The sequence below is a fragment of the Chlamydotis macqueenii genome, chromosome 11, assembly GCF_036417535.1.
Source record: "Chlamydotis macqueenii isolate bChlMac1 chromosome 11, bChlMac1.mat, whole genome shotgun sequence".
NCBI lineage: Eukaryota > Metazoa > Chordata > Aves > Otidiformes > Otididae > Chlamydotis > Chlamydotis macqueenii.
In genome coordinates this window covers 2,791,980-2,817,719 of record NC_141566.1, presented here as the reverse complement: position 1 = coordinate 2,817,719, position 25,740 = coordinate 2,791,980, and the positions used below count along the sequence as shown (strand labels likewise).

General features: G+C 38.5%; 1 protein-coding gene across 3 annotated transcripts in view; it reads left to right on the top strand.

The window, feature by feature from the left end:
* ABCB7 (ATP binding cassette subfamily B member 7) overlaps nt 1–25,740 on the top strand; it is a 36,781-nt gene that overhangs the window by 1,029 nt on the left and 10,012 nt on the right. For 2 of the 3 annotated variants that reach the window (XR_015259795.1, XM_086756655.1), the window contains exons 2-10: nt 5,657–5,734; nt 6,933–7,019; nt 13,381–13,500; nt 20,661–20,793; nt 21,210–21,478; nt 22,681–22,769; nt 22,853–22,940; nt 23,941–24,115; nt 25,280–25,437. Coding sequence is in view for 2 of the 3 variants with exons in the window: in XM_086756655.1 (XP_086612781.1) it covers nt 5,657–5,734; nt 6,933–7,019; nt 13,381–13,500; nt 20,661–20,793; nt 21,210–21,478; nt 22,681–22,769; nt 22,853–22,940; nt 23,941–24,115; nt 25,280–25,437 (1,197 nt within the window). In the remaining variant the exon portion in view is untranslated. Of the gene's footprint in view, nt 1–2,038; nt 2,081–5,656; nt 5,735–6,932; nt 7,020–13,380; nt 13,501–20,660; nt 20,794–21,209; nt 21,479–22,680; nt 22,770–22,852; nt 22,941–23,940; nt 24,116–25,279; nt 25,438–25,740 lie in introns of those variants that run through there. The other variant, XM_086756656.1, reaches the window with a different exon arrangement.

The window sequence follows — 25,740 nt, the reverse complement described above, 5'->3', positions numbered from 1 at the left end:
CAGGACTGAAGTAGTAAATTTTTACAGGGTTGTAGTTTTGAAACTTGTGCAAGAGAGGAAGCTGAGAGTTGAAGTTGATACAGACCAAATGTTTTCCCCATATGTTTCAATACATTAAAATAATCTAGGTACTCAGTATTGTTCACTGCTCCTGGAAACTTATTTCAGATGTTAGTGAATAAACAATGCTACCGTGGTGATGTATAGAAGTATTAACTATAATTCTATTTTCCTTTTGAGTGTTTTTTATTTTCATGTGAGAAATGCCGATCGTTCCTGCTAAGTTTTAGTTGCCACGTGTCGCTACATGTTGATTTGCACTCAGTTTTCTGAACTAGAAAGCTACGGCTAAGTCTGTAGCATATATATGTATTTGTCTCTTTGGCCTTTTAATTTCTAGGCATTTCTGTGTTAGTGGTCGATTATGCGTTTCTTTTTTTTTTTTTTATAGTCTGGTGATTAATTTTTACTTCGCTTCTGCATCAAGGTCTATTTGAATGAAAATTAGAATTCATTAAATGCACGAGCAAGATCTTACATTTTGTTAAGTGAAAACTTTGTGCCGTATTATGACAAATAGGCAACACGTTTTATATAAGTGTGTTGTGCAAATTTATTTGATTATTATCTAGCTCAGACTTAGTGCTCTGGAGTTATTGATTGTAGTGTTCAAAATTTTGGGACTAGTTGACATGACGTTTTTAACATGTAATTGAATTTGCTGACAGGGGAAAATGCACTGACTGCAATTTCAGTTTCCTTTTTTTTTTTTTCTTTTTTGGCTTCTCATTTTTCAGTTAGTTCAAGAAATATTGGTGCCTGCAGCAACAGAAGTGTCTGTCAGAAGTTGGCTAGGCGGTTCAGCGGGTTGTATTTCAGAGTGATTAGCCGTTGATTTTTATAGATTAGGTAATTCAGCATTTAAAAAAAAAAATCTGTGAGCAAGTGTGTGCATCCTATTTTAGTTTCAGTTATTGAATTATTTTGCTGTGTTTATACACTACTGAGGACTCTAAATATTTTAATGAGTTTATTCTGAAAGCTTTTCTATATATTAAAAAAAAATTGAAGAAACACACTTAGTTTTGCATTTAAAACAACTTAAACTTGTTTGCTGTGGTCCTAAGGTGTGTCCATTCGAGTCATCTGGGAATAAGGTCCCAAGCAGTTGGGAAATTCAGATAGTTGGCTGTAATGGCACGTCTTCCCCAAAGTGTTCCTAAATTCCCAGTGAGGGCCTTCCCAGGAGGGCGCACGCGATGTGACATGATTATACCAGCAACACGGTGCTTCTCGTTGCTGTAGTAAAGTCACTTTGGTGAGTAAAATCAACTGTACAGCCATGGTTCTGCTTCTAGTGATATAGCTACACAAATAGCAGAGGTTTGTGGCGGCAAACAGGGAAAACAGGAGGGGAAAAACAGGTGTCACAAATACTGTGGGGTTGTGATCAGACTCCACTTCTTGATATTGAGATCGGTTTGTATTTCTGTAAACGTAGCTCCTGCGGTTGGAGTAGGGAAGGGTTCATCGTGTCAAAACTTGTGGTTTGAATTTAGGATCTGTGATGAGTAGTAAGAGAGAGAAAGGGCGTGTTGGACATGACCTGCTTGGTAAGCTTTGAGAAATAACCAAAGACTGCTTTTTGTTTTTGCTTTTTTTTTTTTTCCTAGAAAGCTTAGGGTTTTTTTTTTTTTTTTTTTTTGGTAGAACAGTTTGCCTGCGTCCAAAATAAAAGCAATGGCAAATTCTGTTTGATCTAAAACTTAAATGGAAGGAAGATAGCGTTTGACTGAACAGGTCCAGCAACCTTTAACTAAGGATAACTGTTTTACTAGGAATCTGCATAAGTCAAGACAAACACTGAGGGGTTTCTTTCAGAGAGAATTTTGGTAGTTGTAGAAAGCAAAGCTTTGTAAATTATTTTAAATGTAACGGTAAAACATAGAAGAGACTTTTTTTTTTTCCCTTACATTATCTTGCCCTTCCAGTTGCCACATGACATGTGATAAAGAGCACGTTCCTCTTCTTAATTTAATAATTTGTCTTGCTCTGAAAGTGGTTGTAAGAGAAGTTTCAGGTATTTTCATTATTTATATTTTGCGGGTTTTTGGTTTGGTTTTTTGGTTGTTGTTGTTGTTTTTTGTCTGGTCTGTTCTGTAAAATTGCACTGATGTTTATTGTCCAGACATCATTTCACATGTCTGTGTGCATTGCTGAATTCCCTTATCTGGACTTCAGTCATGTAGTTGAACAACTTGGTGTGTGAGAACTATTAATCAACAGTTTACGTTAGTCAGCAGTCTTTACTGACAGATGCTTTGTAATGCAGTATTTTAAATTCCTGGAATTTTCAAAATCCCGTTGTAGAGGAAGTATTGCTGCTGAGCAGATCAGCAATCCCATATGTCTGTCTGTAAAAATGGACATCTAGTAATACTGAAAATTGTTGTGAGGAAGGATATATAATGAAGTAGGACAGGTGGGAATCTGATGTGGAAGTCGTTTGGGGAATACGGGGGGGCACAGGGTGAGCAACGCTCCCTGTGGTAAGAGGAGCTGTGGTGTACAGTGGGGGGGCCTGCTGTGATGCTGGGAGGGTTTCCGTTCTGCCGTTGAAATGTGTTTTACCAAAACAAGCCAAATATGAGGGTGTATTACTAAGATGTTCTGGACGAAACTCCTTAAGGTATTTTTTTTGTTAACCTCCTTGGTTTCCTTTGCTCTGGGTATGTGTACAGAGCAATTGCATGTTGACCGTTGCTAAAGTAACCCCAGTTAAGTTTATATTGTTCATATTAGTGACAGTTTAGTCTGTATTTACACCAGAATATTTTCACCTTTTCTCTCCTCTTCCTTTGCTCTTTCCTATTCATCTTTTCTTTTCTTGCTTTACAAACTCAGCAAAATTAACAATGAGACTTCAATACTGCACAGGTACTTGAATCCTCCCTTCAGTTATATTTTCTGTTACCGTTAGTTTAAAAAAAACCCATCCCCATTAGATTAGTGCGGTACGTCTGGAACAGGATGTAACGTACTCCAGAAAGAAGCTTCTAATTGTGGATTTGACCTTGTGCAAATGTGTTTAACCCCTGTTGTTTGTTTGCATTTATAGTATTTAAACTACTACCAACAGTCATGACACTTTAGCAACATGACTTTTATGTGCAATCACTGCTAGACATCTGTTTAATCCTTTAGCGTATACAGAATCATATCCAAAAATACATTAAAAGAACAAACTGGTGCAGAGTCAGACATTCAAAAGTTAGCAAGTGCCAGAATTAAAGTTCCCCGCGTAATTTCTTAAATTCAGAAATAAGCAGGGCTTGTTCTTGCTCTTCTAAAGCAATGACCTGCTGCAGTAAGGTTCAAGTATGCCTTTCTTTTGTAGTCTGAAGTCTATTGGGAAAGAGTTACAGGGAGGGAAAGTAGAGTCCCAAGTCTGCCCGCGGGATGTGCGGAGAGTGACGGCTGCAGTCCCTGTCATTTGGGCAGTTTAGCTCCAGATGGCTGGAGGACTTAACAGTGAAGTAAATTGTTTACCTTGTTTAATTCTTTATTTTTCTGCTGAGACCTGGTTTTTAGCAGGAGCCTGGGAGAGAATTGAAACCTCCAGTCTTCCAGGCTCAAGACTGAAAATAAGAACTTTGGTTTTTGTGTGTATCTTGTGCAAATCTCTTCATATTTTTGCTGTATTAATCTTTTAACCCCGTGGCAGTTTATAGCTTCAGTCAAGTAAGTTGGCTATGTAATGCAGTAATTGAGGCCAGGTCTGCTGATGTTTCCATAGACGTTGTTTCCGTGATGTTGTTTGTCTCATAAGTCAGTCAGAAGAGACCTTTGTGAACTTTGAGGTCAAAGGGTATGAATTATTAGTAAAATATTTTTATGATATCCCACGAGTACACTCTAGAAGAACAGTAATTAGCTTATTTCTAATAGCTGTTGGAGCATCAATTGTTTACTCCCATGTGCTAGGAATATACAACAACAAAAAGCATTCAGAGTTAAATACCTGAATTTAAATTCTTACAGTACTCAAGATTTTTTTTTTTCTTGCAAGGCCAAGCAGGAGAGAATGGTACTGCTCAGGAGAGGTTCCAGCTGTGTTATCTGAAAAGAAGCCGACGCATAGTATTGGTTGTACGGCTTAGTTTGGTGTTGCATTCTAGGTACTTCCCAGGGGCCACGTCGCGGTTACTGCTAGGAGTGCTTACTCCTCCTCTTGCATGTCGGTGGGAACTTTTCTTCAAAATAACCATGCCTTTGTAATGGTCACGTGAATTTGCAGCAGCTTGGCATGTGCTGAGGTGCCTTGAGGTCCTTCTCTTTTTCCGTTCTATGGAGCTGTCACTGGTCATATGGAGAGCGTATCAGTTTAGATGGAATCCTCTGTGCTGACGTGGAACTGTGAAGTTGTGAATGTATCTACAATTAAGTGCCTTATCAGTGCAACTCTTCATTTAACCCAGGTCTTGGAAGCATCAGGGCGGTTCAGCCAGGCCAGTTAGCTCTACTAAGTGCAGAATGTATAATGGGAATGTTTAGTAATGTCTCTGCACGTAGTGTCGTATAATGGAAATGTTTGAAATAAGCAAGTGCCATGTGGTGACTTGTGGGGAAATGATCTTCATTTTCTTCAAAATGACTGACTAAATTATAACTTATGGTATGTGTCTTAGGACAAGAGCAAAGGAATGTTTAAGGCAAGTCATAAAATATATCACGGTACCGCTGTTTGTCAAGGTTAAAAATACCCTTTTTATGATGAAGTTTTTTTTTCCTTTTTGGCATTTGTGCTTTGCCTTGGGCCGATGAGCGGTTCTTCCACTATTTTGCTGTGTGGTAGTGATTTTTATATAGTGTGAGGTGTATGGTTAATATTGCAAGAGAGCAGTGGAAGGTTTAATATTGAATGTGTCAAAGATGACGTGGCCAGAGATGATTGCTAGCCAAAAGAGAGGTCCCTGTTTTGCCACTGGGAAAGCACTGCCAGCCAGTCAGTCTAGGGAAAATAAATGATCCTGTGTAACTCTTAAGGAAAATGAATTACTTTCAATGTAACATGTAAGGCGTGCTACAGTTGGTGCCTAGCAGTGTATCTGTTAAAGATACTTTGATGGATACGTGAATATCCAGTCAGCCATGCTCTAGTTTCTGATAGTCCCAGTGCTTCCCAGTCAGGAACTGGTAGCTTTGATTAGCCCTGTGGTCTGTAAGACAAGCGTGGCATGAGCTGAGCGAAGAGGAATTGAAAGTGGCAGAACCTGTAAGCGTAACAATTCGTAGTGAAAAACAGAACAAAATAATATTTGGAAGAAGTCAGAAGACAACGTGGGAGAAAATTAAAATTAGAGGAGGGGGAAACTTTGAGCTTTCACGGTACAAAAGAAACGAAGTCTGATGGGAGTGGGGATTCAGGGAAGGGAAAGGTTCATTGCCACTTAGCATTTTTAATGGTCGAATGTAATTTATTTTACAACTGCTCCTCACCAGTTTTCTTTTTCTATGGTCAGTTGTTAAACAAAAAAGCTATCTGCCTTGTTTTCATGTTATGCTTGTTTACACAGACTAGGTTAATTTCTGTGAATGTGAAGTGCTTATTCTACATGACTCTGTTTTCACTTTTTTCCCTGTTTTTATTCTATAGATTCCACCAACCTATAAGCAAAGATCATGGCACAGTCTAGGGGGAGATTATTCAAGGCCATTATTGCAGGCTTCAGAGGTAGGTATAAATGTTTTTTCTTCCTACTTGCAGTTCAAAGGAAACTCGAGCCCTCGGAGCATCTTTGAGTTTAGACTGCTGGTTTTTGATTTTTTTATTGTTGTTGCTATTTTTTTTTTTTTATTTTCACTGTGAACAGTTTTGAAGTGCAGCAAGTTAAATGGCAAGTTATGTTTCTGCCTCCAGAAGAGGAGATAACTTTGCCTAGAAGCTTCAGACTGTTGCACTCTCCTCAAGAAGTCTTTTCGAATCTCTAGAAACTAATGATAATACGGTAACTTACAAAGAACAGCTCTTAAAAATGTAGATTTTTTTTTTTTTTTGTGGTAATACTTAGATTCATGTTGTCAGGTGTAGAAAATACAATGCATAGAAAGCTGTGAGTTTTCCTTGAGTACATAGAGCTTTATTACTTCAAATTTCTGCTTAGGTTGTGGAATATCAAGAAACGATGGAAATTTATTCTCATCATTCTGAGTGCCAGAAACACCTAGTGGTAGTGAGTTGTTATTTTTCAGTACATCTACATGCATTAACAAGTTCAGACATTTTCTCCATATTTATTTAGCAGGGAATCTTGGCCACGTGCTAAGAGAAGTGAGCATTTGGTTCTAAAAAGCAGGTTCTTTTCCTAACTGCCCCTGTACATCCTGTGCAGGGATTGCAGCAGGGCCCCTGGACCGGATTAACCTGTACCTGTCATACGGAACCAGTAGGCCATCCCCATCCTGATGGGAAAGAGAAGTGTGAAGTGATTTTATCTGTTTATTTTGCCCCCAAGTAAAATTACTCTTTACGTATGTGGAAAGAGTATTATTGCTTACATATGTTCCACTATTTATTAATGTGCTTGAGTTTTGCAATTATCTTGCAGAACTTTAGTTTTAGTTTTATGTTCTTTAGTCCACCTTTCAGTTCTTAGGTGTAATTTTAACTGAAATATTTAAGGCTCTGTTATCTTTACCTCCTGGCTGCTTGGAACATGCTCTTACTGTACTACTAGATTTATAGTCCCTTTCTTACTATTATTTCCTTAAGCAAGGCAAGGTTTTTAGAGAGGAGTAATATCTTTTATTAAAGCAAGCTGATGCAGTTGGAGCATGAGGGAGGGAAAACAGACAAGTAGTTCTTCTTTCTATTGGCTTTTCTACGCGTGTTTCTTGGGGTGGTTGCAAATTGATTTTTCATTTTCACGCAGATTCTCCCGAGGTGGCGACTGATAGAAAAGAGAATGTGTTGGCATGGTCATGCGGGTGGAGGACTTCACACAGATCCAAAGGAAGGGGTAAAAAATTGCTTAATTACTATTGCTTTTTAAATAAAAAATGTGATCAGCTTAAAAAAAAAAGCTGAAGATCCCAAGCAACAATTAGATTTTTTTTTTTAATTTTTTTTTTTTTTTTTAAATGGAAAGTGTGTTCCATTATAATATATTATGGTTTGATTTCTTGTTTGTGACTGATATTTCCCTGTGACTTGACATTCAGGATAGCAGAAATCAGCTCGTGGATACAAGTCTGTGCATCACTTGGTAAAATTGCACTGGAAGAGGAGGGGGCAAGGAAATAATTAAACTGCATGTATTTTTACTTTAATGTTAATGCATCTGATCTATTTTGACTGTATTTATATTCAGGAAGCACATGTTAAAATAATTACGATAGGTATGGAAGGAGAAGCAGTATCTTTTATTAGACCAAATGATTACAGCTAGAAAATGAGGCAAGCTTTTGGTTAAAACAGCACAATATAAACTTTGCATGATTAAAACTGCAAAATCAAAGCTCTTGAGTTTACGTAACTGTCATTTTCTTACTTCCTGTGCAAACTTATTTCTGATGCTTTTAGTATTTGCAGAACGATTCTGTGTGATGATTATAACTTGTTTGTACTTAGGTGGGATCTTCCTAAAACTGGTGAAGACCATATTGATGACAAACTGGAATTTCAGGGCAAAAATCCAGGTCTTTCAAGGCTGGTTTGCTCATGCTTAACTATTCTGATGATGTATTTCCTACAGGCTCATTTGTAAAGAAACTGAACACTTAAACCTAGAATTTTCTCTTAAATTTTGATCTGGGAGTTATCCCTTCATTGAATCCAAACTTGTTTGTGGTACAGGCAGGAGTCAGGAGAGGTGCTGCCAAAATTTATACTTTGGTAGTAGAAGGGAATTTCATAAAGTGTAGCCAGCTTGTTTTAGCAAACATATATGATCTTTTCTACGTGAGGCACGGGGGGAATCAGAATAATCAGACATCTTCAGTCAGTAGTACTACTGGCTGTGCATATAACACTAAATTTAGACTATTTTTAAGACCCTCCTTTGCCTTCCTAGGCAAAACAGGCTTTAATGCTAGCAGAGTGTTCTTCTCCATGTTTACCTTAATTATATATGTTATGGAATGTAATTATTATGGATTGTATTTCTCCTGGAAATGGGAGAGGAGAGTATCATCCCTTGCGTTGTAATTTTGGTGATCATGCGTCTGTTGGGTTTAGTTATTTGTTGGTGGGGTTTTTTCCTACTAGAATTTTGGTTCGCCTTGGTGTGTTGATTGGCTGAATGTTTCCTATTTGCTGTTGTAACTTCATTTTTCACTACTCCATGGGAAAGATTTTTTATTTTTTGTATATACATGGAACAAACTCACCCTCATATGATTCAATTGCAAATCCGTTTCACAGACTCAGCTTCACAACTGACTTATCTTCAGAAATACCAGAAGGGGCTGTTTATTCTTTCTTTAAAAAGCTATTTGCTGAAATGGAGACATTTTTCAAATTAACCCCTTCACATGTGACAGGCAACTTCCATGACAAATCTATTTAATTGCTATAGGTATTAGATGTTTAATCATCATGTATTTTCTTTGGAGTTACTACTTTTCAAAGGTCTACAGTTTGGCATAATTCAAAAATTTAAATTTCAGGGTTTTCTCTGGTCAGAATGGAAATGAAAAGTTCTGTTTACCGGAACACTAGTAACATGAGGAATGGTGGATGTTCCTTAGCATTAAAACTCACTAGGCACATGTTGGCCAGAAATTTTGATGCCAGTTGATTTTTTTTCTTAGAAGACAAAGTACTTTTTTCCCCAAAGTTTGGGAGCAAAATTCAGGCCCTAGTTTAACATTTATTTAAGCTGAGAAGGCAAGTGAAAAAAGAATCCTACCTGCTTCCTCACCTTGCTATTCTGCTACATAAGTCACGGCATGGTCAGATAGTGAGCTAGTGTGAAGTGATCTAGCTGAAAAATAACGCGTCCAAACAGTGGGAACACCCCCTCCCTTCCAGAACAACTACTGCTGCTTCACTCACAGCAAGCTGCATACCATGGACTGAAAAAAATCTGAATGTCTCCTGCTCTTAAAAAAAAAAAAAAATGTTACGTTTTCAGCCATGCTTTTTCTCCTGCTGCTGAATTTGTAGGTTTATCTGACTCCCTCTACTGAGATGGAACTCTGCAACAAACACTGAAGAGTTGTCCTGGTTTCGGCAGGGATGGAGTTAATTTTCCTCTGGTGTGTTTTGGATTTCGGATGTGGAGAATGTTGATAAACACCCTAATGATAGGAGGAATTGTTAATGAGACCAAGGACACTGTCTGGCTTTCCAGGTCCGTGTGCAGATGCAGGAAGCTGGGAGAAAGACAGAATAATTGCCCCAGGCTGGCCAAAGAGAGTATTCCGTGCCATAAACGTCATGCTCGCTGTATAAGTGGGGATTGCCCATGAAGGGGGCATCCATTTTCCATCTCGTCTCTCTCTTGCTCCCTGGCATTGTTCCCTCTACCTTGCTGACTCACTTTCACTCCTTTGCTTGCTGCTCGATTTTGGTTCTGTGATCGCTGCCTGGGACGGGCTGTATCGGTCATTGGGACATCGAGTGGTGAGAAACCGTGCGTTGTTCATTTTTTATATTTTATTATCCTTATATTCTGTTATTATTGTAGTTTTCCTTTGCTATTGCAGTAAACTGTCTTTGTCTCAACCCAGGAGTTTTCCTTTCTTCCCAATTTCTGCCAGTTTCATAAACAGAATCAGCCGGTCAAGGTGTTAGATGAGCTCCAGAGGTGGTGCGAGAAAGGGGCTGGGACTGTACAATTGAGTGCTGCAAAGAGAGGAAAAAGCAGGGAAGGAAGCAAGCTGTACGTGGTTTGCAGAATAACCTCATGCAGATGTAAGACAGCCTGTGCCAGCACAATACGGAAGATGATACAGCTTCATGAGTGCGTGCACAGGGAGCCAGAACTGAGTCTTTTTTTTCTTCATCAGCAATGACAGCTTAAATGCAAGTCAAACTACCATTTTTTTGCATCGTGCTTCTGATAGCTTATCGTCCCGGCATAGGCTTTAAGTCTCAGGGTCAGCCCAGTGAATGCTTTGCAGTACTCAATATCTTGGAGACTGTAAGGAGGAATCGTGATGTTCTTTTTTTTTTTCCCTGCTTTAGGTATATTAAAAGGTCCGGCATCTGGATGGGATGGGTGGGGAGGACAGAAGGATAATGCGTGGTCACTCCTTTGCAAATAGTTTTCAGTATTTGGTAGTGTGTTTTAAAAACATGCTGCATTCAAAAAGAATAAAAGGCTTTTAATCTTTGCTCCCTGCTATATTAGATTTATAATACTTTTCCTTCCATTCCTTCCATTTTTGTAGAAATAGGCCTTGGAAGAAAATGTCAAACATTACTGCCACTTAAAAGGAGGTAAAATAAATGCATCTCTTCACCTTTTTATATGTCACAGAGAATCAAAAGAGGGCCTGAGTCCATTAAACAGACTGCTAATTTTAATTCTTAATGTTGCCACTTGCGTATTTAAACCGTTTTCTACTCATGTTTCTGTACAACAGTAACATTTATTTCATGGTAAACTTTGATGTAATGTGTGCATTTTGCATCGCCTTTGATATTTCTTCTTGCTCCTTTGCAAGGCCTTTGGCAACTGACTGTCTGCTTTCTGACTCTTTTTCTGAACGAATTTCCTTCTGTTACCGTTCAGAGCCGTGAAGAAGTGGAACTAGTTTCCTTGTTTGCAGCCAGTGTGTTTCGTTCTTTTTAATAGCTTTTCTCTGCAAAGTCTGACTAGCCAATAGCACCGTGTAATTACAAGTGCTCTGGTTGCGCTAGTGTCTTTTAGTTAACGTGATACCTTTTTTTTTTTACCTTCCTTTTAACCTGCAAGTGGTGATGAAAGATGTTTTCCAAATGTTTGAACTGCTATTTATGCATATTCTTGGCTTAAATTGAAGGATTAATGTATATACTTGAGCAGATACCTCGTGTCCTGAACACAGAAATAGTTTTGCATCCTCTCCTCATTTACAAATCTTCCGTATATCTATTTTTTTAAAATTGAAATGTGTAATGCTCCAATGTGTTTGCAATTGTTGACAAAATGCAATCTCTCTTACCCTTTGGTTTTCTTTGAAGCTATGACTAGAAACACGGAGGTGAATTTTCTGGTGCTTTTAAAAGCTTACATTTGTAGGATTGGCTTCCCTGGTTGCCTCAGCAATCTTGCATTTTAACAGAACTCTCCTTTCTTGCTCATTCATACTGGATTTTAACAGAGAATTTCTATTCTAATTTATTCTGTCCTCAAAGTCAAGGAGGAAGCATTTAAAGTACACAATCTAGTGAGGAAAACACTAAAGTATGTTGTAAAACTCCTCCGTTCTACTGACTTCTGTCACAAAAAGTCATCTTTAAAAGATGTGAACTAACTGTTGGTTCCCTCCTCCTCCCTACAAAATACTGCCTGAAATGGAGAGATTAGCTGCTACTTGCTACCCTCCCTTCAGCTTTAGATAACCTTCATGTCTTTCAAGTTAACCCCAGGGTAACCAACACAGAAAAATGAGCTGTTGATGCTTGTGCTCTGTGTTACTGCATGTGCTGGTATTCTGAATTGGGCAGCGTGGATTAGGCTTCACAGAAATATATTTAGCTTGGGAGTTTAGTGGAATGTATCTGACGTGTAAGCGATACAGGCATCTGTCCCTGTGTAAAATAACATGTTCATGTAAAAAATACAATCGCCCAGCAAAAACAACAACAACAAAAAAAACCCCAAACCAAAACTCAAAAAAACCCCTCTGAAAACCTCAAACCAAAAAAACCTAGTATTTCTCAAGAAGACTTGTTAACTGAATTGTGGTCTTGTTTAGAGCAAAATTTGAGGGTTGGAGAAGAACCTATGTGAAGAATTCCTTAAAAATGGACATAATCAGTTAAGCTCACATGTGGCCATGTACGTCTTCTGCCTCGTGAAGCCTGATGACCCAGCTTCAAGGGCTGTTCTGTTAAGTGAAGCGGTGACACTGGAAGCTGAGTTACGGCCACTAGAACAGTTTTCTTCACTGGGGACCCGTTGAAGCGTTACCCTTTGGGTTCCTGAAAGCATGCCCTAAAAGACACGTCAGAATAAGAGTATCTCTCACTTCTCTGCAAATGTTCCAGGATGACCAAAAAAAACTGTGAAAGTGATTGTTGGAAATACTTACGTTTGAAGTAATACAACCAAATGCTAGTAATTTTTTTTAAATACTGTGTTCTACTGTGACTCGCTGAGTGTTCTCCAAACTTCTTACGTTTATTGTAGATCTGTCGGACTTCTTTCTTGCTGTAGTATTTTGTTATTTCATGAATTTTTAGGGGTGGTTTTTTTTTTTTTTCATTTTCCCTCCCATTGTTTCCATACTGTGTTAAAACAACTTCCAAATGTACTCGAGGCCGCACCTCGAGTACTGTGTTCAGTTTTGGGCCCCTCACTGCAAGAAAGACATTGAGGCCCTGGAACGCGTTCAGAGGAGGGCTACGAAGCTGGTGAGGCGTCTGGAGCACAAGTCTTATGAGGAGCGGCTGAGGGAGCTGGGATTGTTCAGTCTGGAGAAGAGGAGGCTCAGGGGAGACCTTATAGCTCTCTCTAACTTCCTGAAGGGAGGTTGCAGTGAGCTAGGGGCCGGCCTTTTCTCTCGTGTAGACAGTGATAGAACTAGAGGCAATGGTTTCAAGCTGCGCCAGGGGAGATTCAGGCTGGACATTAGGAAATATTACTTCTCGGAAAGGGTGGTCAGGCACTGGAATGCACTGCCCAGGGAGGTGGTGGCGTCACCGACCATGGGGGTGTTCAAGAAACGTTTGGATGTTGTGTTGAGGGATATGATTTAGCTGAGAAGTATTGGTGATGGTTGGACTGGATGATCTTTTAGGTCTCTTCCAATCTTGATAATTCTGTGATTCTGTGATAAATCAGAAATACCAAGCCCTTGCATTTTATACGGAAATCTTGATAAGATAAAAAAGAAGAGTCAGTTTATTTGTTCTGCTGTGTGTTTCAGCTGTGGTGAATTGTGGCTTTCTCTCTATTCCATTTACAGCTAGCTGTACTTGCACTCTGGAGGATGTGTGAGTTAAGAACAATTCATCTGTTTTAAGTGTGTCATGGGTATTAACGTAAAAACTTACAACTTGAAATTTTAAGATGCAGTCCTAGTCTCAAAACATTGTGAAGGGTCTGTTGCCTATCAAATAAAATACAGAAGTGATCCAAATGTGTAAAATTCATTCTGATTTATACTGTTATTTTGTGTCCTGGAGTCTCTTTATAATGCGATGCCTTTGTTTGTTCTTTCCAATAGCTGAAGGAGATAGATGCCAAAAAGATTATCAGAGCAATGTTGTCTTACGTGTGGCCCAAAGACAGACCAGACCTGCGAGCCAGAGTAGCCATATCTCTGGGGTTCTTAGCAAGCGCAAAGGTAAGAACAGGTCCTTCGTTGTGCTGTGGTAGTTACTATTCATCTGGAGTTCGTACAAGGAATAATTTTATTTTTTTATTGTTTATGGGCTTTTACAGTCTTAAAGTGTCTGTTTCCTGTATGTGGAGCATATCGTATTAGAAATAACGGCTTGGATTTTTTACCAAGGTGTGTGTGCATGTGATATGCATGTGTGTGGTTGAGGAGATGATGATGACCAGAATTTTTATTCACATTGTTTATATTAGTTTAGTCCAGGATTTTCCATTGCAAATTAAGCACATGATAAATTATGGGAAATGCGAGTTAAAGGTTGCTTAAAGATCTTCTCTTCTTGTGTGGTGCTGAATCTGTCAGGCAGTCACGCAGGATTTCCTCAAGGCTCTGTGCCCATTTTCAACTCTGAACTTGAGCAGGGTGGTGGTATCGACTCACGACTCTTGCTGTACTGTGGAGAAGGGGATTTGAGCTCCAGTCTTTTCTTGATATTTCTCTGAGAGATGACAGTGGAATTTCTATTGTATTAGGGACTCCCCTGCTGTCCTGATGTGAAAGAAGCTGTATAACTTATTTTTCATATCGAACCATGCTTTCATTCAAATGATTTTTCTTGTAGTCTTTTGACTATGAAGTGGAGGGTTGCTCTTGCCTTTACTTCATTGTGTGAAAGGATCTCATATGCTCTTGCCTGCAACAAAATTAGTGTTTATTTGTTCTTAAAAGATATAGACGTGCAAAAACTTCCTGCAGATTAATGGAGGATATAATTCAAATTTTGTGCAAACCTTGTAGAAGTAGTTGAGAAGAGCAAATGTTGACTTTGTGCAAAAAATCTTCTGCTTTTGAAAAAATAAAATATTTGATTGCAAAATATTGGGGGGAAATCTTGTAGATTTCATTGAGACGTATGGCTCCACTGGGTTGCTTCGAAGTGTGGTGATTTTTACCAAAGATAAAGCTGGTATCGGTATCTTGCTGGGATAAGCTAAAGTAGGTAGTGCTTAGCAATGAGCTTCAGCACTTCAGCTAGTTGCAGTAGCAACTTATTAGCATTCAGCAACACTGCCGTGCTATGAAAAGAGAGAAGAAACAAATTTCAGCTATGTAGGTGTTAAAAGAAGAGTACTTGGAAGAGAAATGTGCTCATTTATTTGAGCTGAAGAGGAAAGGCCAATCTCTTGGTCTCCAGCTCTTTCTCATGAGCAATCTGTCAGGTGCTAGCTGGTCCTGTTTACAGTAGATATTTTGGTTTGTGCTGCTGTTCAGGATGTTGCTGATAATGCAGGTGACGCAGAATATGGCATGCCTGTACGAGTAAACTTCCACCCTTCTGGTATACAAAATACACAGCAATGCTTTCAATTACACTTAAAAGCTATCTGGGAAACTACCTGCTCAAAATTTTGCCTTGTATACCGTGCTCTTGCCCTCACAATAATATTTATCTGATTATGTGCTTGGTTCGTTGAGGTTTTGTGATGTATGTTTGAGAATACCTCATTTATCGGGTGGATATGAAAATTCTTCTAACTAACTTTATTTTTAAAGCCTCTTATTAGTAATGTTAATAATAATCCAAAGGCAATTTTGAAATAAGTTTCAAGTTTGTTTTTTTTTCTCTTCTACTCTTCCCCCCGCATTCCTAATTTGTAGGGTTATATGAATATGATGGACAGTGTGAATCCAGAGTCCAGTCCTGCATGTGGCAGCATTGTACCTTGCTTCTAGGAAATCTGTTAGTGTTTCAAGTAGCTTTCTGAGATGTGATGAAAACAAAATTGACGGCCACGATTCCTGACTCTTGCACATAGCTTTATATTTGGTATAATACAGAGCTATTTCATTTCTACTGGGGGAGAGAGATGTTTCCCCATGTCAGAAAATTAGACACTTAATTACTCTTTTGGGAAGTAATTGGATATTTGGATCTCTCTTAAGTGTTGCCTTAAATTTCCTATTTCAGGTTCTGTACAAAGCTGCCTGGAAGCCTTGATGTCCAGAGCAGATTCCGAGAAGCAGAGCAAAAAAGCTGTTGAGTTTTGCCCAGGTTTTAGGAGATGCCTCTTAAAGCAGAAGTGTTTTGTGAGAGTGTTTGTTTTGGAAAACAAGGATTTCGTTGAGAAAACACATAGCAAGCTCTCTACAGAATATATGTAACAACTGGCTAGAGTGAGAAATTTTGTGGATGTCTTCTAGCTATCCTTTGCTAATGTTCTTCGTTTTGTTCTGTTTCTATCATAACAAAGCTGTGTTAGAACTCAAACGTTTTTTAATAACTACTATTTAACAAGTTACCCCTCATCGCCTGAGCTATGTCTGCTCTGGGGGTAGATTTTCTTAAATTGCTTCATACTTTACACATGCTAAGTATGCTTGTAGTTGTTGTGGCATAACTGCCATGCCATAGTTTGTTACAGCGCTATAATAAGTCCGTCGTGTCTTTGAGCCCTGAACATCTGCTTTTCTTCCAGAGCAAACTAAAGGTCAGTTTGTCCTAGAGAAAATTAAATACAAATTAGTTTACCTGTAGCTTGCCTGGACCATGTATAATCCTGTGCAGTTTCCTCATTATCCCATTTGGGAGCCCTTTGTTCTGATTGCTTGTGAGGTTAATTACAATGTACTTGATAGACCACACAAGCAGTTTGTTAAAGTTTCTCTGCTGTATAGTTGTGTCAGCACAAGAATGCCAGCATCTCTTTCTCCTCACTGCAGTCCTGACCCGATTTCTTTGTTCGTTGTGAACTTGTCTGCATCTGAACGATTTACATCCTTATTATGGATTTTGTCTAAAGGCTGCTCATTCTTAGGGGTTTTACATAGAGAGCTGTACGACCGTAATGCCTGCTGCTAGTCACCTTCCCCAATAAGAAACACTTTTGTGAGCCTTTTGGCCAGTTTCTTCTGAGTTTGACAAAAGAGTTTGGTGAGGTTTTATACCTCTATATTTATAAAGTTAAGTTTCCAGTTAGAAGAACAGATCCAAATGGTGACTCTCTGAGACAGAGGCTGTAGCAGGGCTGCAGTTTTATTCTAAGAAACTCCAGAGAAATCGCAGAGGAGAGATAGGTTATGAAATCCTCAGCCACAGGAAAAAAAATAGGAGCTTACACCCAGTTTGCTTGGGCTTACTTACCCACAAAACACAAAAAAGGTTGGAGATGAATACCTCCTTGTCCTGCTGCTTGAGAAATAACTTGTTTCTTTAAATCTTCCAGTTCAGTAAAATTCAATTTAAAAACAAAAGTCAGTTTGTGTGCAGCTAGTGAAGAGCCCGCAGTTACAATCTGTCTTGACTCCTTTTGTGGGGCCCAGTTGCCTGTCATTGAACAAATTATTGTGGTTTTTGGTTCCTTTTTGTCTACGCATAACCAGTAGGAGTATTGTTAGCCTTCAAAGTGAGCTGTTTGTATGGCCTTTTATGACTGGGAGCTGACAGGACAGAGTTTACTCTAGGGCTAGTAGGGTATTTTTTTCCTTGGAAGATTTGTTGTGGTATGACATGCTTTAAATTTTGATCTTAGATATTTACAGCCTTTCTAGACATGTGTGATCTGAAAGATGCAACAGGAAGACAGGTGAGAGTACACAAGACATTGCCTGTGTTTTCAGACACGTAGATTAGCCTGTTCAGTTTCTACATATCTGGTTGGGGTTTTTTTTGCCACATTTCCTCTCCCGTTTTTGTCGTCTCTACTGGAGTATGTATAGTGAATGCTTCTTTAGTTTTTTGTTTCTTCCCTTTTTCTTCTGTGACACAAGAAGAAAAAGTGCTGTGGTTTCTGAGAAGCTGCATTAAACACATGAATATGACAAAATCACTTGTCGCCTCTCTCAGCCTGAAATGGTTTTTGGCCTCTTGGTCACAGACCAAGCATGTGTTATTCATGAGACAGAGAAATCTCTCAGACGATCTGCATTTCTACTGACTGCTAATTCTGTAAGGTTCAGGAGAATAAATTGTTTGGCTAAGGAGGCAAGGCACAAGTGTTGTACTGTAAATTTTGTCTGCATGCAAAGATAATGTCTGTCTGATCAGTTAAGTATGTACATATTGATCTTGGTGTCTGAGCCCTTCTTGTGGGCTCAGATGGAGTTAGATAATTGCAATAAACCTTCAGAGACAGTTAGTTTTCTGAGAAGTTTCAGGTGAAAAGTATTTTAAAATTTTTAGGTTTTTTTTCTCTTACTGGAAAAAGTCCGTTGCAGGTCATCATTAAATTGGAAGAAGGCAAGAAGTCTGATGCTTCTTCCCTCTTTTGGACCACATTTTGTAGCTCCTTCAGCAGTCTTAACCTTTGTGAGGGATGGAGTTTCCTGTTTGTATTTCCACAAATGAAGTTGTTGGCTGTGTATGTTTGTATTGGTCCAGAGATAAATTCAGTCATCTTCCTGTCAACGTTTCTCATTGAATTATTGGCAAAAGAAGAGTTCACTGTAGACCAGTTTTATTGTGTTGGGGCTCAGCCTGTCGCTAATTCATCATCTTTATTAAACAAGAAAGAGCGGGAATAGCAAAATGAAAGATAAGACTGTTTGCCTTAAAAGTAGTGCAGTCCCACAGGGGAATAGAGATGATGATGCATTGTCAGGTTAAAACAGTGCAGTCATTTAAAAAAAACGCTTAAACTCATTTAAGCATGATGCATTGCAGTATAACGTGCTGCTAAATGTGGGCAATTGAGTTGGGATGACTTCATGGGTGATGTATTTGCTTTCCAATAAATTCAGGCAGGGATAAGCTATTAATTCAAAATTATAAATAGAAAATGTACAAATTTATATTAAAAGCATCTTTTTAATGGGAATTGTTATCAAGCTTTCAGGCATTAGGAAGAGGAGGGAAACCTGTATAGATTTATTACGTAAGCCGATGGTTTTGCATGGTAGCTTTTCAAAGTGTTCCTAGGCTTAAAGCTTTTTTTTCTGTGCCAGCCAGTCTAGGCTACTAAAGAGGTAGCTGGGACTTTATGTAGAAGGCTGAAATTTTGTTTGCATTGTTGTGGATGTGGATGGCCTCTCATCTCTCTTGCTGTAAACTTAATTTTACTAACTTTTTAATTAGTGGAAGGCAGGCTGTCTTGATCGCTAATGAAATGCGATACCACGCTGCCTTGTTCTTCTTCAGGCTTTACCCTCCAGGAGTCGGAACAACTATAACCTGAGACTAGGCTTTAAATTCCATTCAAAACTCGATTGGGTAGAATTATGTTGATGTAAAAGAAGACATTTCTGCAAAATTGTAGGCTGTTACCGGTTAAATTAATTATGAGTGGAGAACTGCAGTTCAAAGAATACATCTCTTTCTTTAAATGGACTTTAAAATATATCTGTAGTTCTATTTCTAAACTACCTGTAGTGTAGCGTAGTCTACTGAAGAGAGTAAAATCGCTGCAGAGGGATTTGTGAGAATCTGCAGCAAATCAAGACAATCTGCATTACAAAACTCTTATTTTCTACTGAGTAGTTTCTCCCAGGAAAACCTGCACTTTGTCATGTTGGTCATCGCTGTAACACACATGGTAGAATATTCATCTTTATTAAGAATAAAAATGGAGTTTCGCTACCTTGGAAGGGAAAGTAGGGGGTTTTGATCCTGCCGGGGAAGGGAGGGGGGGATTTGAAATTCAGTATTGTAAAGATTCCAAATCTCTGTTAATGCATCTCCAGTTCTTTGTGGGGCTTTCTGCTTAAGGTTTAAGCATGTAATGGCAGTAACCTGTTCGTCTGCCGTGTGCAATGGAAGTTATCAGGCATTACTGCGTATTGCTGCTTTGATGGTATTTGTTGGCTTTCTACAGATCATGCTGACCTCAGGTCGGTTTTTTAATGGAGATTTCTACAATTCCAGCCTATTAAAAGGGGAGCTGTTGCTGAACGACTCTCAGGCTTGCACTGAATAAATCTCAGAAAACTTGTTTGAAGTAGGACCTGATCTTGCAGCCGTTTTCTTTTTTTCAGTCACAAACTAACCAGTGATAGTCTCACCTGGATGCTCTCAGATCTCATCTGTCTCCTCTCAGAAGTTGTCTAGATAATGCTGTATTGAGAATTTGGTAGTCTTTTTTTTTTTTTTTTCCCCTTTTTTTTTTTTTTTCCTGCTTATTGTATTTCATTTTCACATTTTCACAGTTAGAAGCGGTTTGAATTAATGAATTCTATGATGTTTGACAGTAATTTTTTTTTTCTGGTTGGTATGAATGAGTGATGTAACACTGGAACATTAACAAGACTTAAGAATTTTATGTTCTCTTTAAGAATTTTGGTATTTACTCAAGCTGCAATTGTGCAAATAAAAATTCCTAAAGTTGGTCTATTTACATATCTAACTGTCTTGCTTTTTGCATGTAGAGGAGACACCACTGTTAGAGGAGACACATTTGGGTTTTGGTGCTTTTTAGAAAAAATCTAGCGACGTACTATATGTTAGGTTGTGAATATGGCTTTGGTATTTTGTTTGAAAGTTCATATTGTTCAAGTAATTTGTAGTGTCTTGCAGACGGTATGGGAAGCCTTTTGTGCTGCTGTGCTAAATGCTGGGGTTAATGCAGGTATTAAGCTGATGTTTATAGTGATGTTACAAGTGGGAAGCATTATTTAATTATTAAGGTAATATTAACAGTCAGAAGAGACAAAGGATAGGTTAACTTCTTTCCTTTGACTTCACTAGAGCTTTGGTTTAATACATCTCAATTGACCCAGCGTTAGCGATATGTGGGTGAGTTCTTTCTTTTGTTGTAGTAGTTCTTCATACTGCACACCGCCAGGATCACAAAGAGCAAACCGCTTGTAATGGCGACATAATTTAGGAGCTTTGTGAGTACGTGTCATGTAGCGTCTGCTACTTGATTCATTTCCTAGTCTTGCCGTTACTCGGAGTGCTCGGCCTCAGTTTAAGTGCCTTTGCAGTCTACAGTTTGTTTAGGATAGAAACTGGTATTTTAAAGGAGCCAGTGAGGGAGACAAACTAACCCTGCAGTCCCAGGAGGAAAGACTTAATAATTTGGAGAATATTGTGCTTGAAATCAAGAGAGCCATCTCCCCCACACTAAGTGGTTAAAAACTAAATTTAATAGTACAGCAATTACAGAAAAAATAGTCGTGCTACATAGATAGGTGTTTTAATGCATATGGACTAATTGGTGTTCTTACGCTTTTAGGCCATGAATATACTGGTTCCCTTCATGTTTAAATATGCAGTAGACAACCTCAACCAGGTATCTGGAAACATACTCAACCTCAGTGATGCACCAAATACAGTGGCAACTGTGGCAACTGCCGTTCTCATTGGCTGTAAGTGGTGTTCCCAAATCTGTTGGCAAGTGCTGATGTTCTTCAGCAAGGGGGTGGGATAGCAGACCTCCGCACTGCGGAGCGTCTAGGGTGGCTATTTCATAGTTACTTCTGTGCCTGTTTCCAATGTTCTGTGACCTTGCTTCTGGTATTCCAATTAAAAAATGAAATCATGCTTATAGAAACCATTCTTGGTTATAAATCCTGCCCTTTCTTATAACCAACTGCAAAATAAATGGATTTTAAATGGTTTATAAATGAAAAATAGCATAAAGTTTTGGACCAATTAAGTATGAGTTACCGTTGAACTAAAAATGTTGAGAATGTGTAAAGAATTAATCTAATGTAATTTCCTGCATGAAGTGAAGTTGGACATATAATTATTTTCATTTTGTAAACTTTTTCATCTTTTTTAGATGGTATCTCAAGAGCTGGGGCAGCGTTATTTAATGAAGCTAGAAATGCAGTATTTGGGAAAGTAGCTCAAAATTCAATCAGAAGGATAGCGAAGAATGTTTTCCTCCATCTTCATAACCTGGATTTGGCGTTCCATCTAAGTAGGCAAACCGGAGCTCTGTCAAAAACCATCGACAGAGGAACAAGAGGCATCAGTTTTGTTCTTAGCGCTTTAGTGTTTAATCTGGGACCTACCATGTTTGAAGTGGCCCTCGTCAGTGGAATTCTGGTACGTGTTGGTTCATGAGCTGGAATTGTCTCGTTTAGGAATCGTACATTGATTTTCTTTTACCAAAGTCTACTGAGTATTAATAATAATAATAGAATTTACAAGGTGGTTGTGAAAGCAACCACTGTAAAGGAGTGCAATCCATAATTTTCAAATATTAGTTACTTTAACTTGGCTTATTTGAAATTATTTTCTTATTTAACGCCCGTCTTCAGGCGGTGGATAGTTTTAAATGCTTTTGTTCAGAATTGTTGAAAAAATGAAATCAGAAAACTAAACTGTGCACACAAGTGTCAAATATATCTGGGTAAATACTGAGGAAGCAGAATATAAATGTCCAGGAAAGCTGTGTCTTAGTGTATTGCAGATAGAGGAGGGAGTGGTTATTGGCTCTCTTCTGAATACTTGTCTTTCTTATCCAGAACTTAGAAGTTAAAATTATCTTTTGGGAAATAGGCTTCTCCTTCTTGGAGGTTTTAAGCTTCATAAGCCCAATTTTAAACTTTTCTTTTATAAATCACACTGTCTTTGAAATCAGGATCTTTGGATATTTATTTGCTAAAAATCTAAATCTTGATTATGTAGCTTAGACTAAATTAAAAGCAAGAATCTTGTTTTGTTTATTCCCCTTCTTTTTAGAAAGACTCAACCAAATTTGAGTGTAAGAATAGGAGTTAAAACCCCTGTTGATATTGGGTTAAATTTTATAACCTTTGGAAGCTGCAAATCAAGCTGGCTGTCAGCCAACTGGTCATGATGCTTTAATTTTTCTTCTTATGGCTTTTCTCTCCCTGAAGATATATCCTGAAGTAGAGAAAATGCTTCATAAATTGTTTTGCAAGGCCATTTATTTCTTCTTTTGCAGTCTTCAGCTTTCAAAATCCACCTAAGAGCATGTAAAGAAATACTTGTTTGTGCTAACAGTACAAATATCAGCGATATTTATGTTTTATAGTGGCAAAAAAAACTCACCAGTGTGATGTAACACACTAATTCTTGGTTATCTCCTGCCTTTTTATCTGTACCCTTCTCCTTGCTGCTTCCCTCTTGGGTTTATGCCTGTGTTCAGTCTTAAGCCATTCAGGAGAGTGTGTTGAGTGTCTTCAGAGTTCGTCTTGTGCTAAGCTATCATAATTTTGAGGCAACAGTGAAGTTTTGAAAATTATTATGACTCTTTTTTTCTTTTATTTTAAACATTCTAGTATTACAAATGTGGTGCAGAGTTTGCCTTGGTGACTCTGGGGACACTGGGAGCCTATGCAGCATTCACGATAGGAATTACACAGTGGAGGTAAGGCATGCCCTCAGATTCATTGGAGTACTTAGGATTCCCTCAGCCTGAACTCTTGACTGTATTAAGCCTTCATTTTACAGGACTAAGTTTCGAATAGAAATGAACAAAGCAGATAATGATGCGGGTAATGCTGCCATTGACTCGCTACTAAATTATGAGACTGTGAAGGTAAGACAAATTTTTACTTCTGGGCTCTTTATCTTACTTCTGTCAGCCTAAGGAAAGGGAATCATAAGATAAATCTTTTATAGGGCTACATATTTGGAGCAATAGTATATTTGTAAAACATGATTCAATTGAAGAGTACTACACGATAGTGACAGAGTAGCATTAAAGTTGTTAGTAGGGATTGAAAAAAAATCTATTTGCTAATAGAGCGAGAAGTTTCTTTCATGACTGAATCGCCTTGACCGTCAGTTTCTGCAAAACGTAAGCGCAGAATCTTGAGACTTCTCTTCACCTGTTTGCAAAATTGTCTTCCGAATGTCAGCCTGCTTGTCAAATGCAGACTGGTCAAACGACCATGTGTACCGCTTTCATTACCTATCGCGGTTCGTAGCACTCCATTGCAATGTTTGCATGAAAGAAGCGGTCGCTATTGGTTCTTCTACTGCTGCCATTAAAAAAATTCTGTGGACAGCTTTGAAATTGTCCAGGCTCCTGCTTATTTTATACTTCTTTTAAGTGGAGAGCTAGAACTGGAAAGGTAAGCAGTGGAGTTACCTGTGAAGGACTCAGAAGTAGACATTGTGTGAGAAGTACTGTTCTAGAGAATTTGCCATCATCACAGTGACAAGGATGTTCTAGTGCATAGAGGACAGTAACTTTTTCTTCTTTTTAGTATCTAGGGGCAGCTGGTGTTTGGTTTTGACATTAGTTGGGTAGTGGTTCTGCAAGACAGACACTCAGCGTTACTAGAATATGGATACGGTGGGGATCTCCATAATGTCTCCTTTCCCAGTGCAGAACCTGCTGGGGTTTGCTCCTGGTTTTTGTCTTCACACATTAATCTTTTCTCTTCTTTTCTCTTTAGTGGTTAGAAGTGTTGAAGAGGGGTTGTATGTGTGTCTGTGCATGTAGCGTGTTTATGCTGAACTTTATAACTAGTTAAACATACAGCCAAGTATGTTTGAGAATGTGACAGTTATTATTTTTGTGTCTGTCATAGTATTTCAATAATGAAAAATATGAAGCCCAACGGTATGATGCATTCTTGAAGACGTATGAGAACGCCTCCCTGAAGACTACCTCTACTTTAGCTCTCCTCAACTTTGGACAGAGCGCTATATTTAGCATTGGCTTAACGGCCATCATGGTGCTTGCTAGCCAGGGCATTCTTGCAGGTAACTCGTCTGTCTGTAAGCTAAAGATGACTCTCCTTAACCTTAATTCATCCATAATAGAGATGTTAGTTTTAATTAACTTGTGTTTGATGTGATCATTCATTTGTCTCCAGTAGTTTTATTACCAGTGTCCTTCACTTTCCTTAGATTAATAAGGGCACGTTATAAAAAGATTTGTTTCCATATGTTAGAGTTTTTTTTATCCATATTTATCTAATTTACTGCATAAAGTAAAGCCTGCTCTTTTAGGAAGACACAGTACAAGCTTAAAATACAGCAGATGAATGCAGTGTTGGGAGAAGGCTCAGATAAAGCAAGGTGGTTTTAGAGTAAAAATAACGATGCTTTAAACACTCTTAGCATCTAGATGTATTTGAAGGGGAGACCTTTGTATCATGTTGTCTTTCTTGGGTCTGCTTGGCTCTTTTTAAGAGATGCCAGCACAAGGAAGAGTTACACTGTGAGTGGATAAGTCAGGCGCAGTTTATGGCTGTACTTAAGAAAATGTAGAATAGCCTGTAAGCAGAATGGAGGAAATGCAGCTTTAATTCATCTTTCTGGACCTGTTTCAGCTGAACTGACCTGGCACTTATCTGGTGTGTCATCCTGAGTTTTCCCTTGATCAGCATATTTAATATTAATCTGCCCAGAGGTCCTCACTGTGTGTTTTCCCAGCTCTTTGTCTATAGTATGAAAGTCCTCTCTCTCCATCATGACAAGTTCTATCACTTGGATTTGTCCGTAGTTGTACTTAGGATTGTCTTTCCTGATTCTTGTTTTCATATGTTAGTTCCTCCCCTTCTAACTTATTTAGGCCCCTTTATGTTTCTCTCTGTGGCATTTACAGCTTTACAATCCAGTGTTTTCCATGAATTTCCTGGTATGCTGCTTGTCTTATTTTCCCAGTGCTATTATATCTTTTCTTTATAGTGAAATCCACACAAACATTGCCGTTTGTTTCAGGCACCTTCCTATACAAAAGCTGATCTTCTGGGAGTGGGTTTTGTTTACCATTTAAACATTTGGTTTTAGAAATGGGGTAAAAGAAACTAGGCTTGATTTACTTGATTTTTTTTTTTTTTTTTTTTTTTTTAATCTTTTGGTGCTTCCTAACAAGACAACCCTTCAAGTCTCCTTATTCTCTCACATCCGTTTTGTCTCAAGGCAGCCTTTCTGTTGGAGATCTAGTAATGGTGAATGGATTGCTGTTCCAGCTTTCTCTTCCCCTAAACTTCCTGGGAACAGTATACAGAGAGACAAGACAAGCACTTATAGATATGAATACCTTGTTTACACTGCTCAGTGTAGATACCAAAATTAAAGTAAGTAGTAGCTTATTTTCCTAAAGTTTCTGGGTATTTAATAGGGCTGTTTTCTGGCAATGCCACCGTTTCACCTGTTTGTTACCTTCCAGGCTTGATTTCTATTCAAGAAAGATGTTGTGTTAAGGATGCTGTTCTGCCGCCTCTTTAAGTGCAGCCAGTGCAATAGCAGCTGCTTTTATTCTTGCAGAACCTTTTAGTGACAGCAAAAGTTGCTTCACGGAAGCTGTGTTTGTATTGAGATTTTTTTATTTAAGTGCCTCGTGCTTGAATTTTTGTTTGTAATTAACGATGCAGAATTTA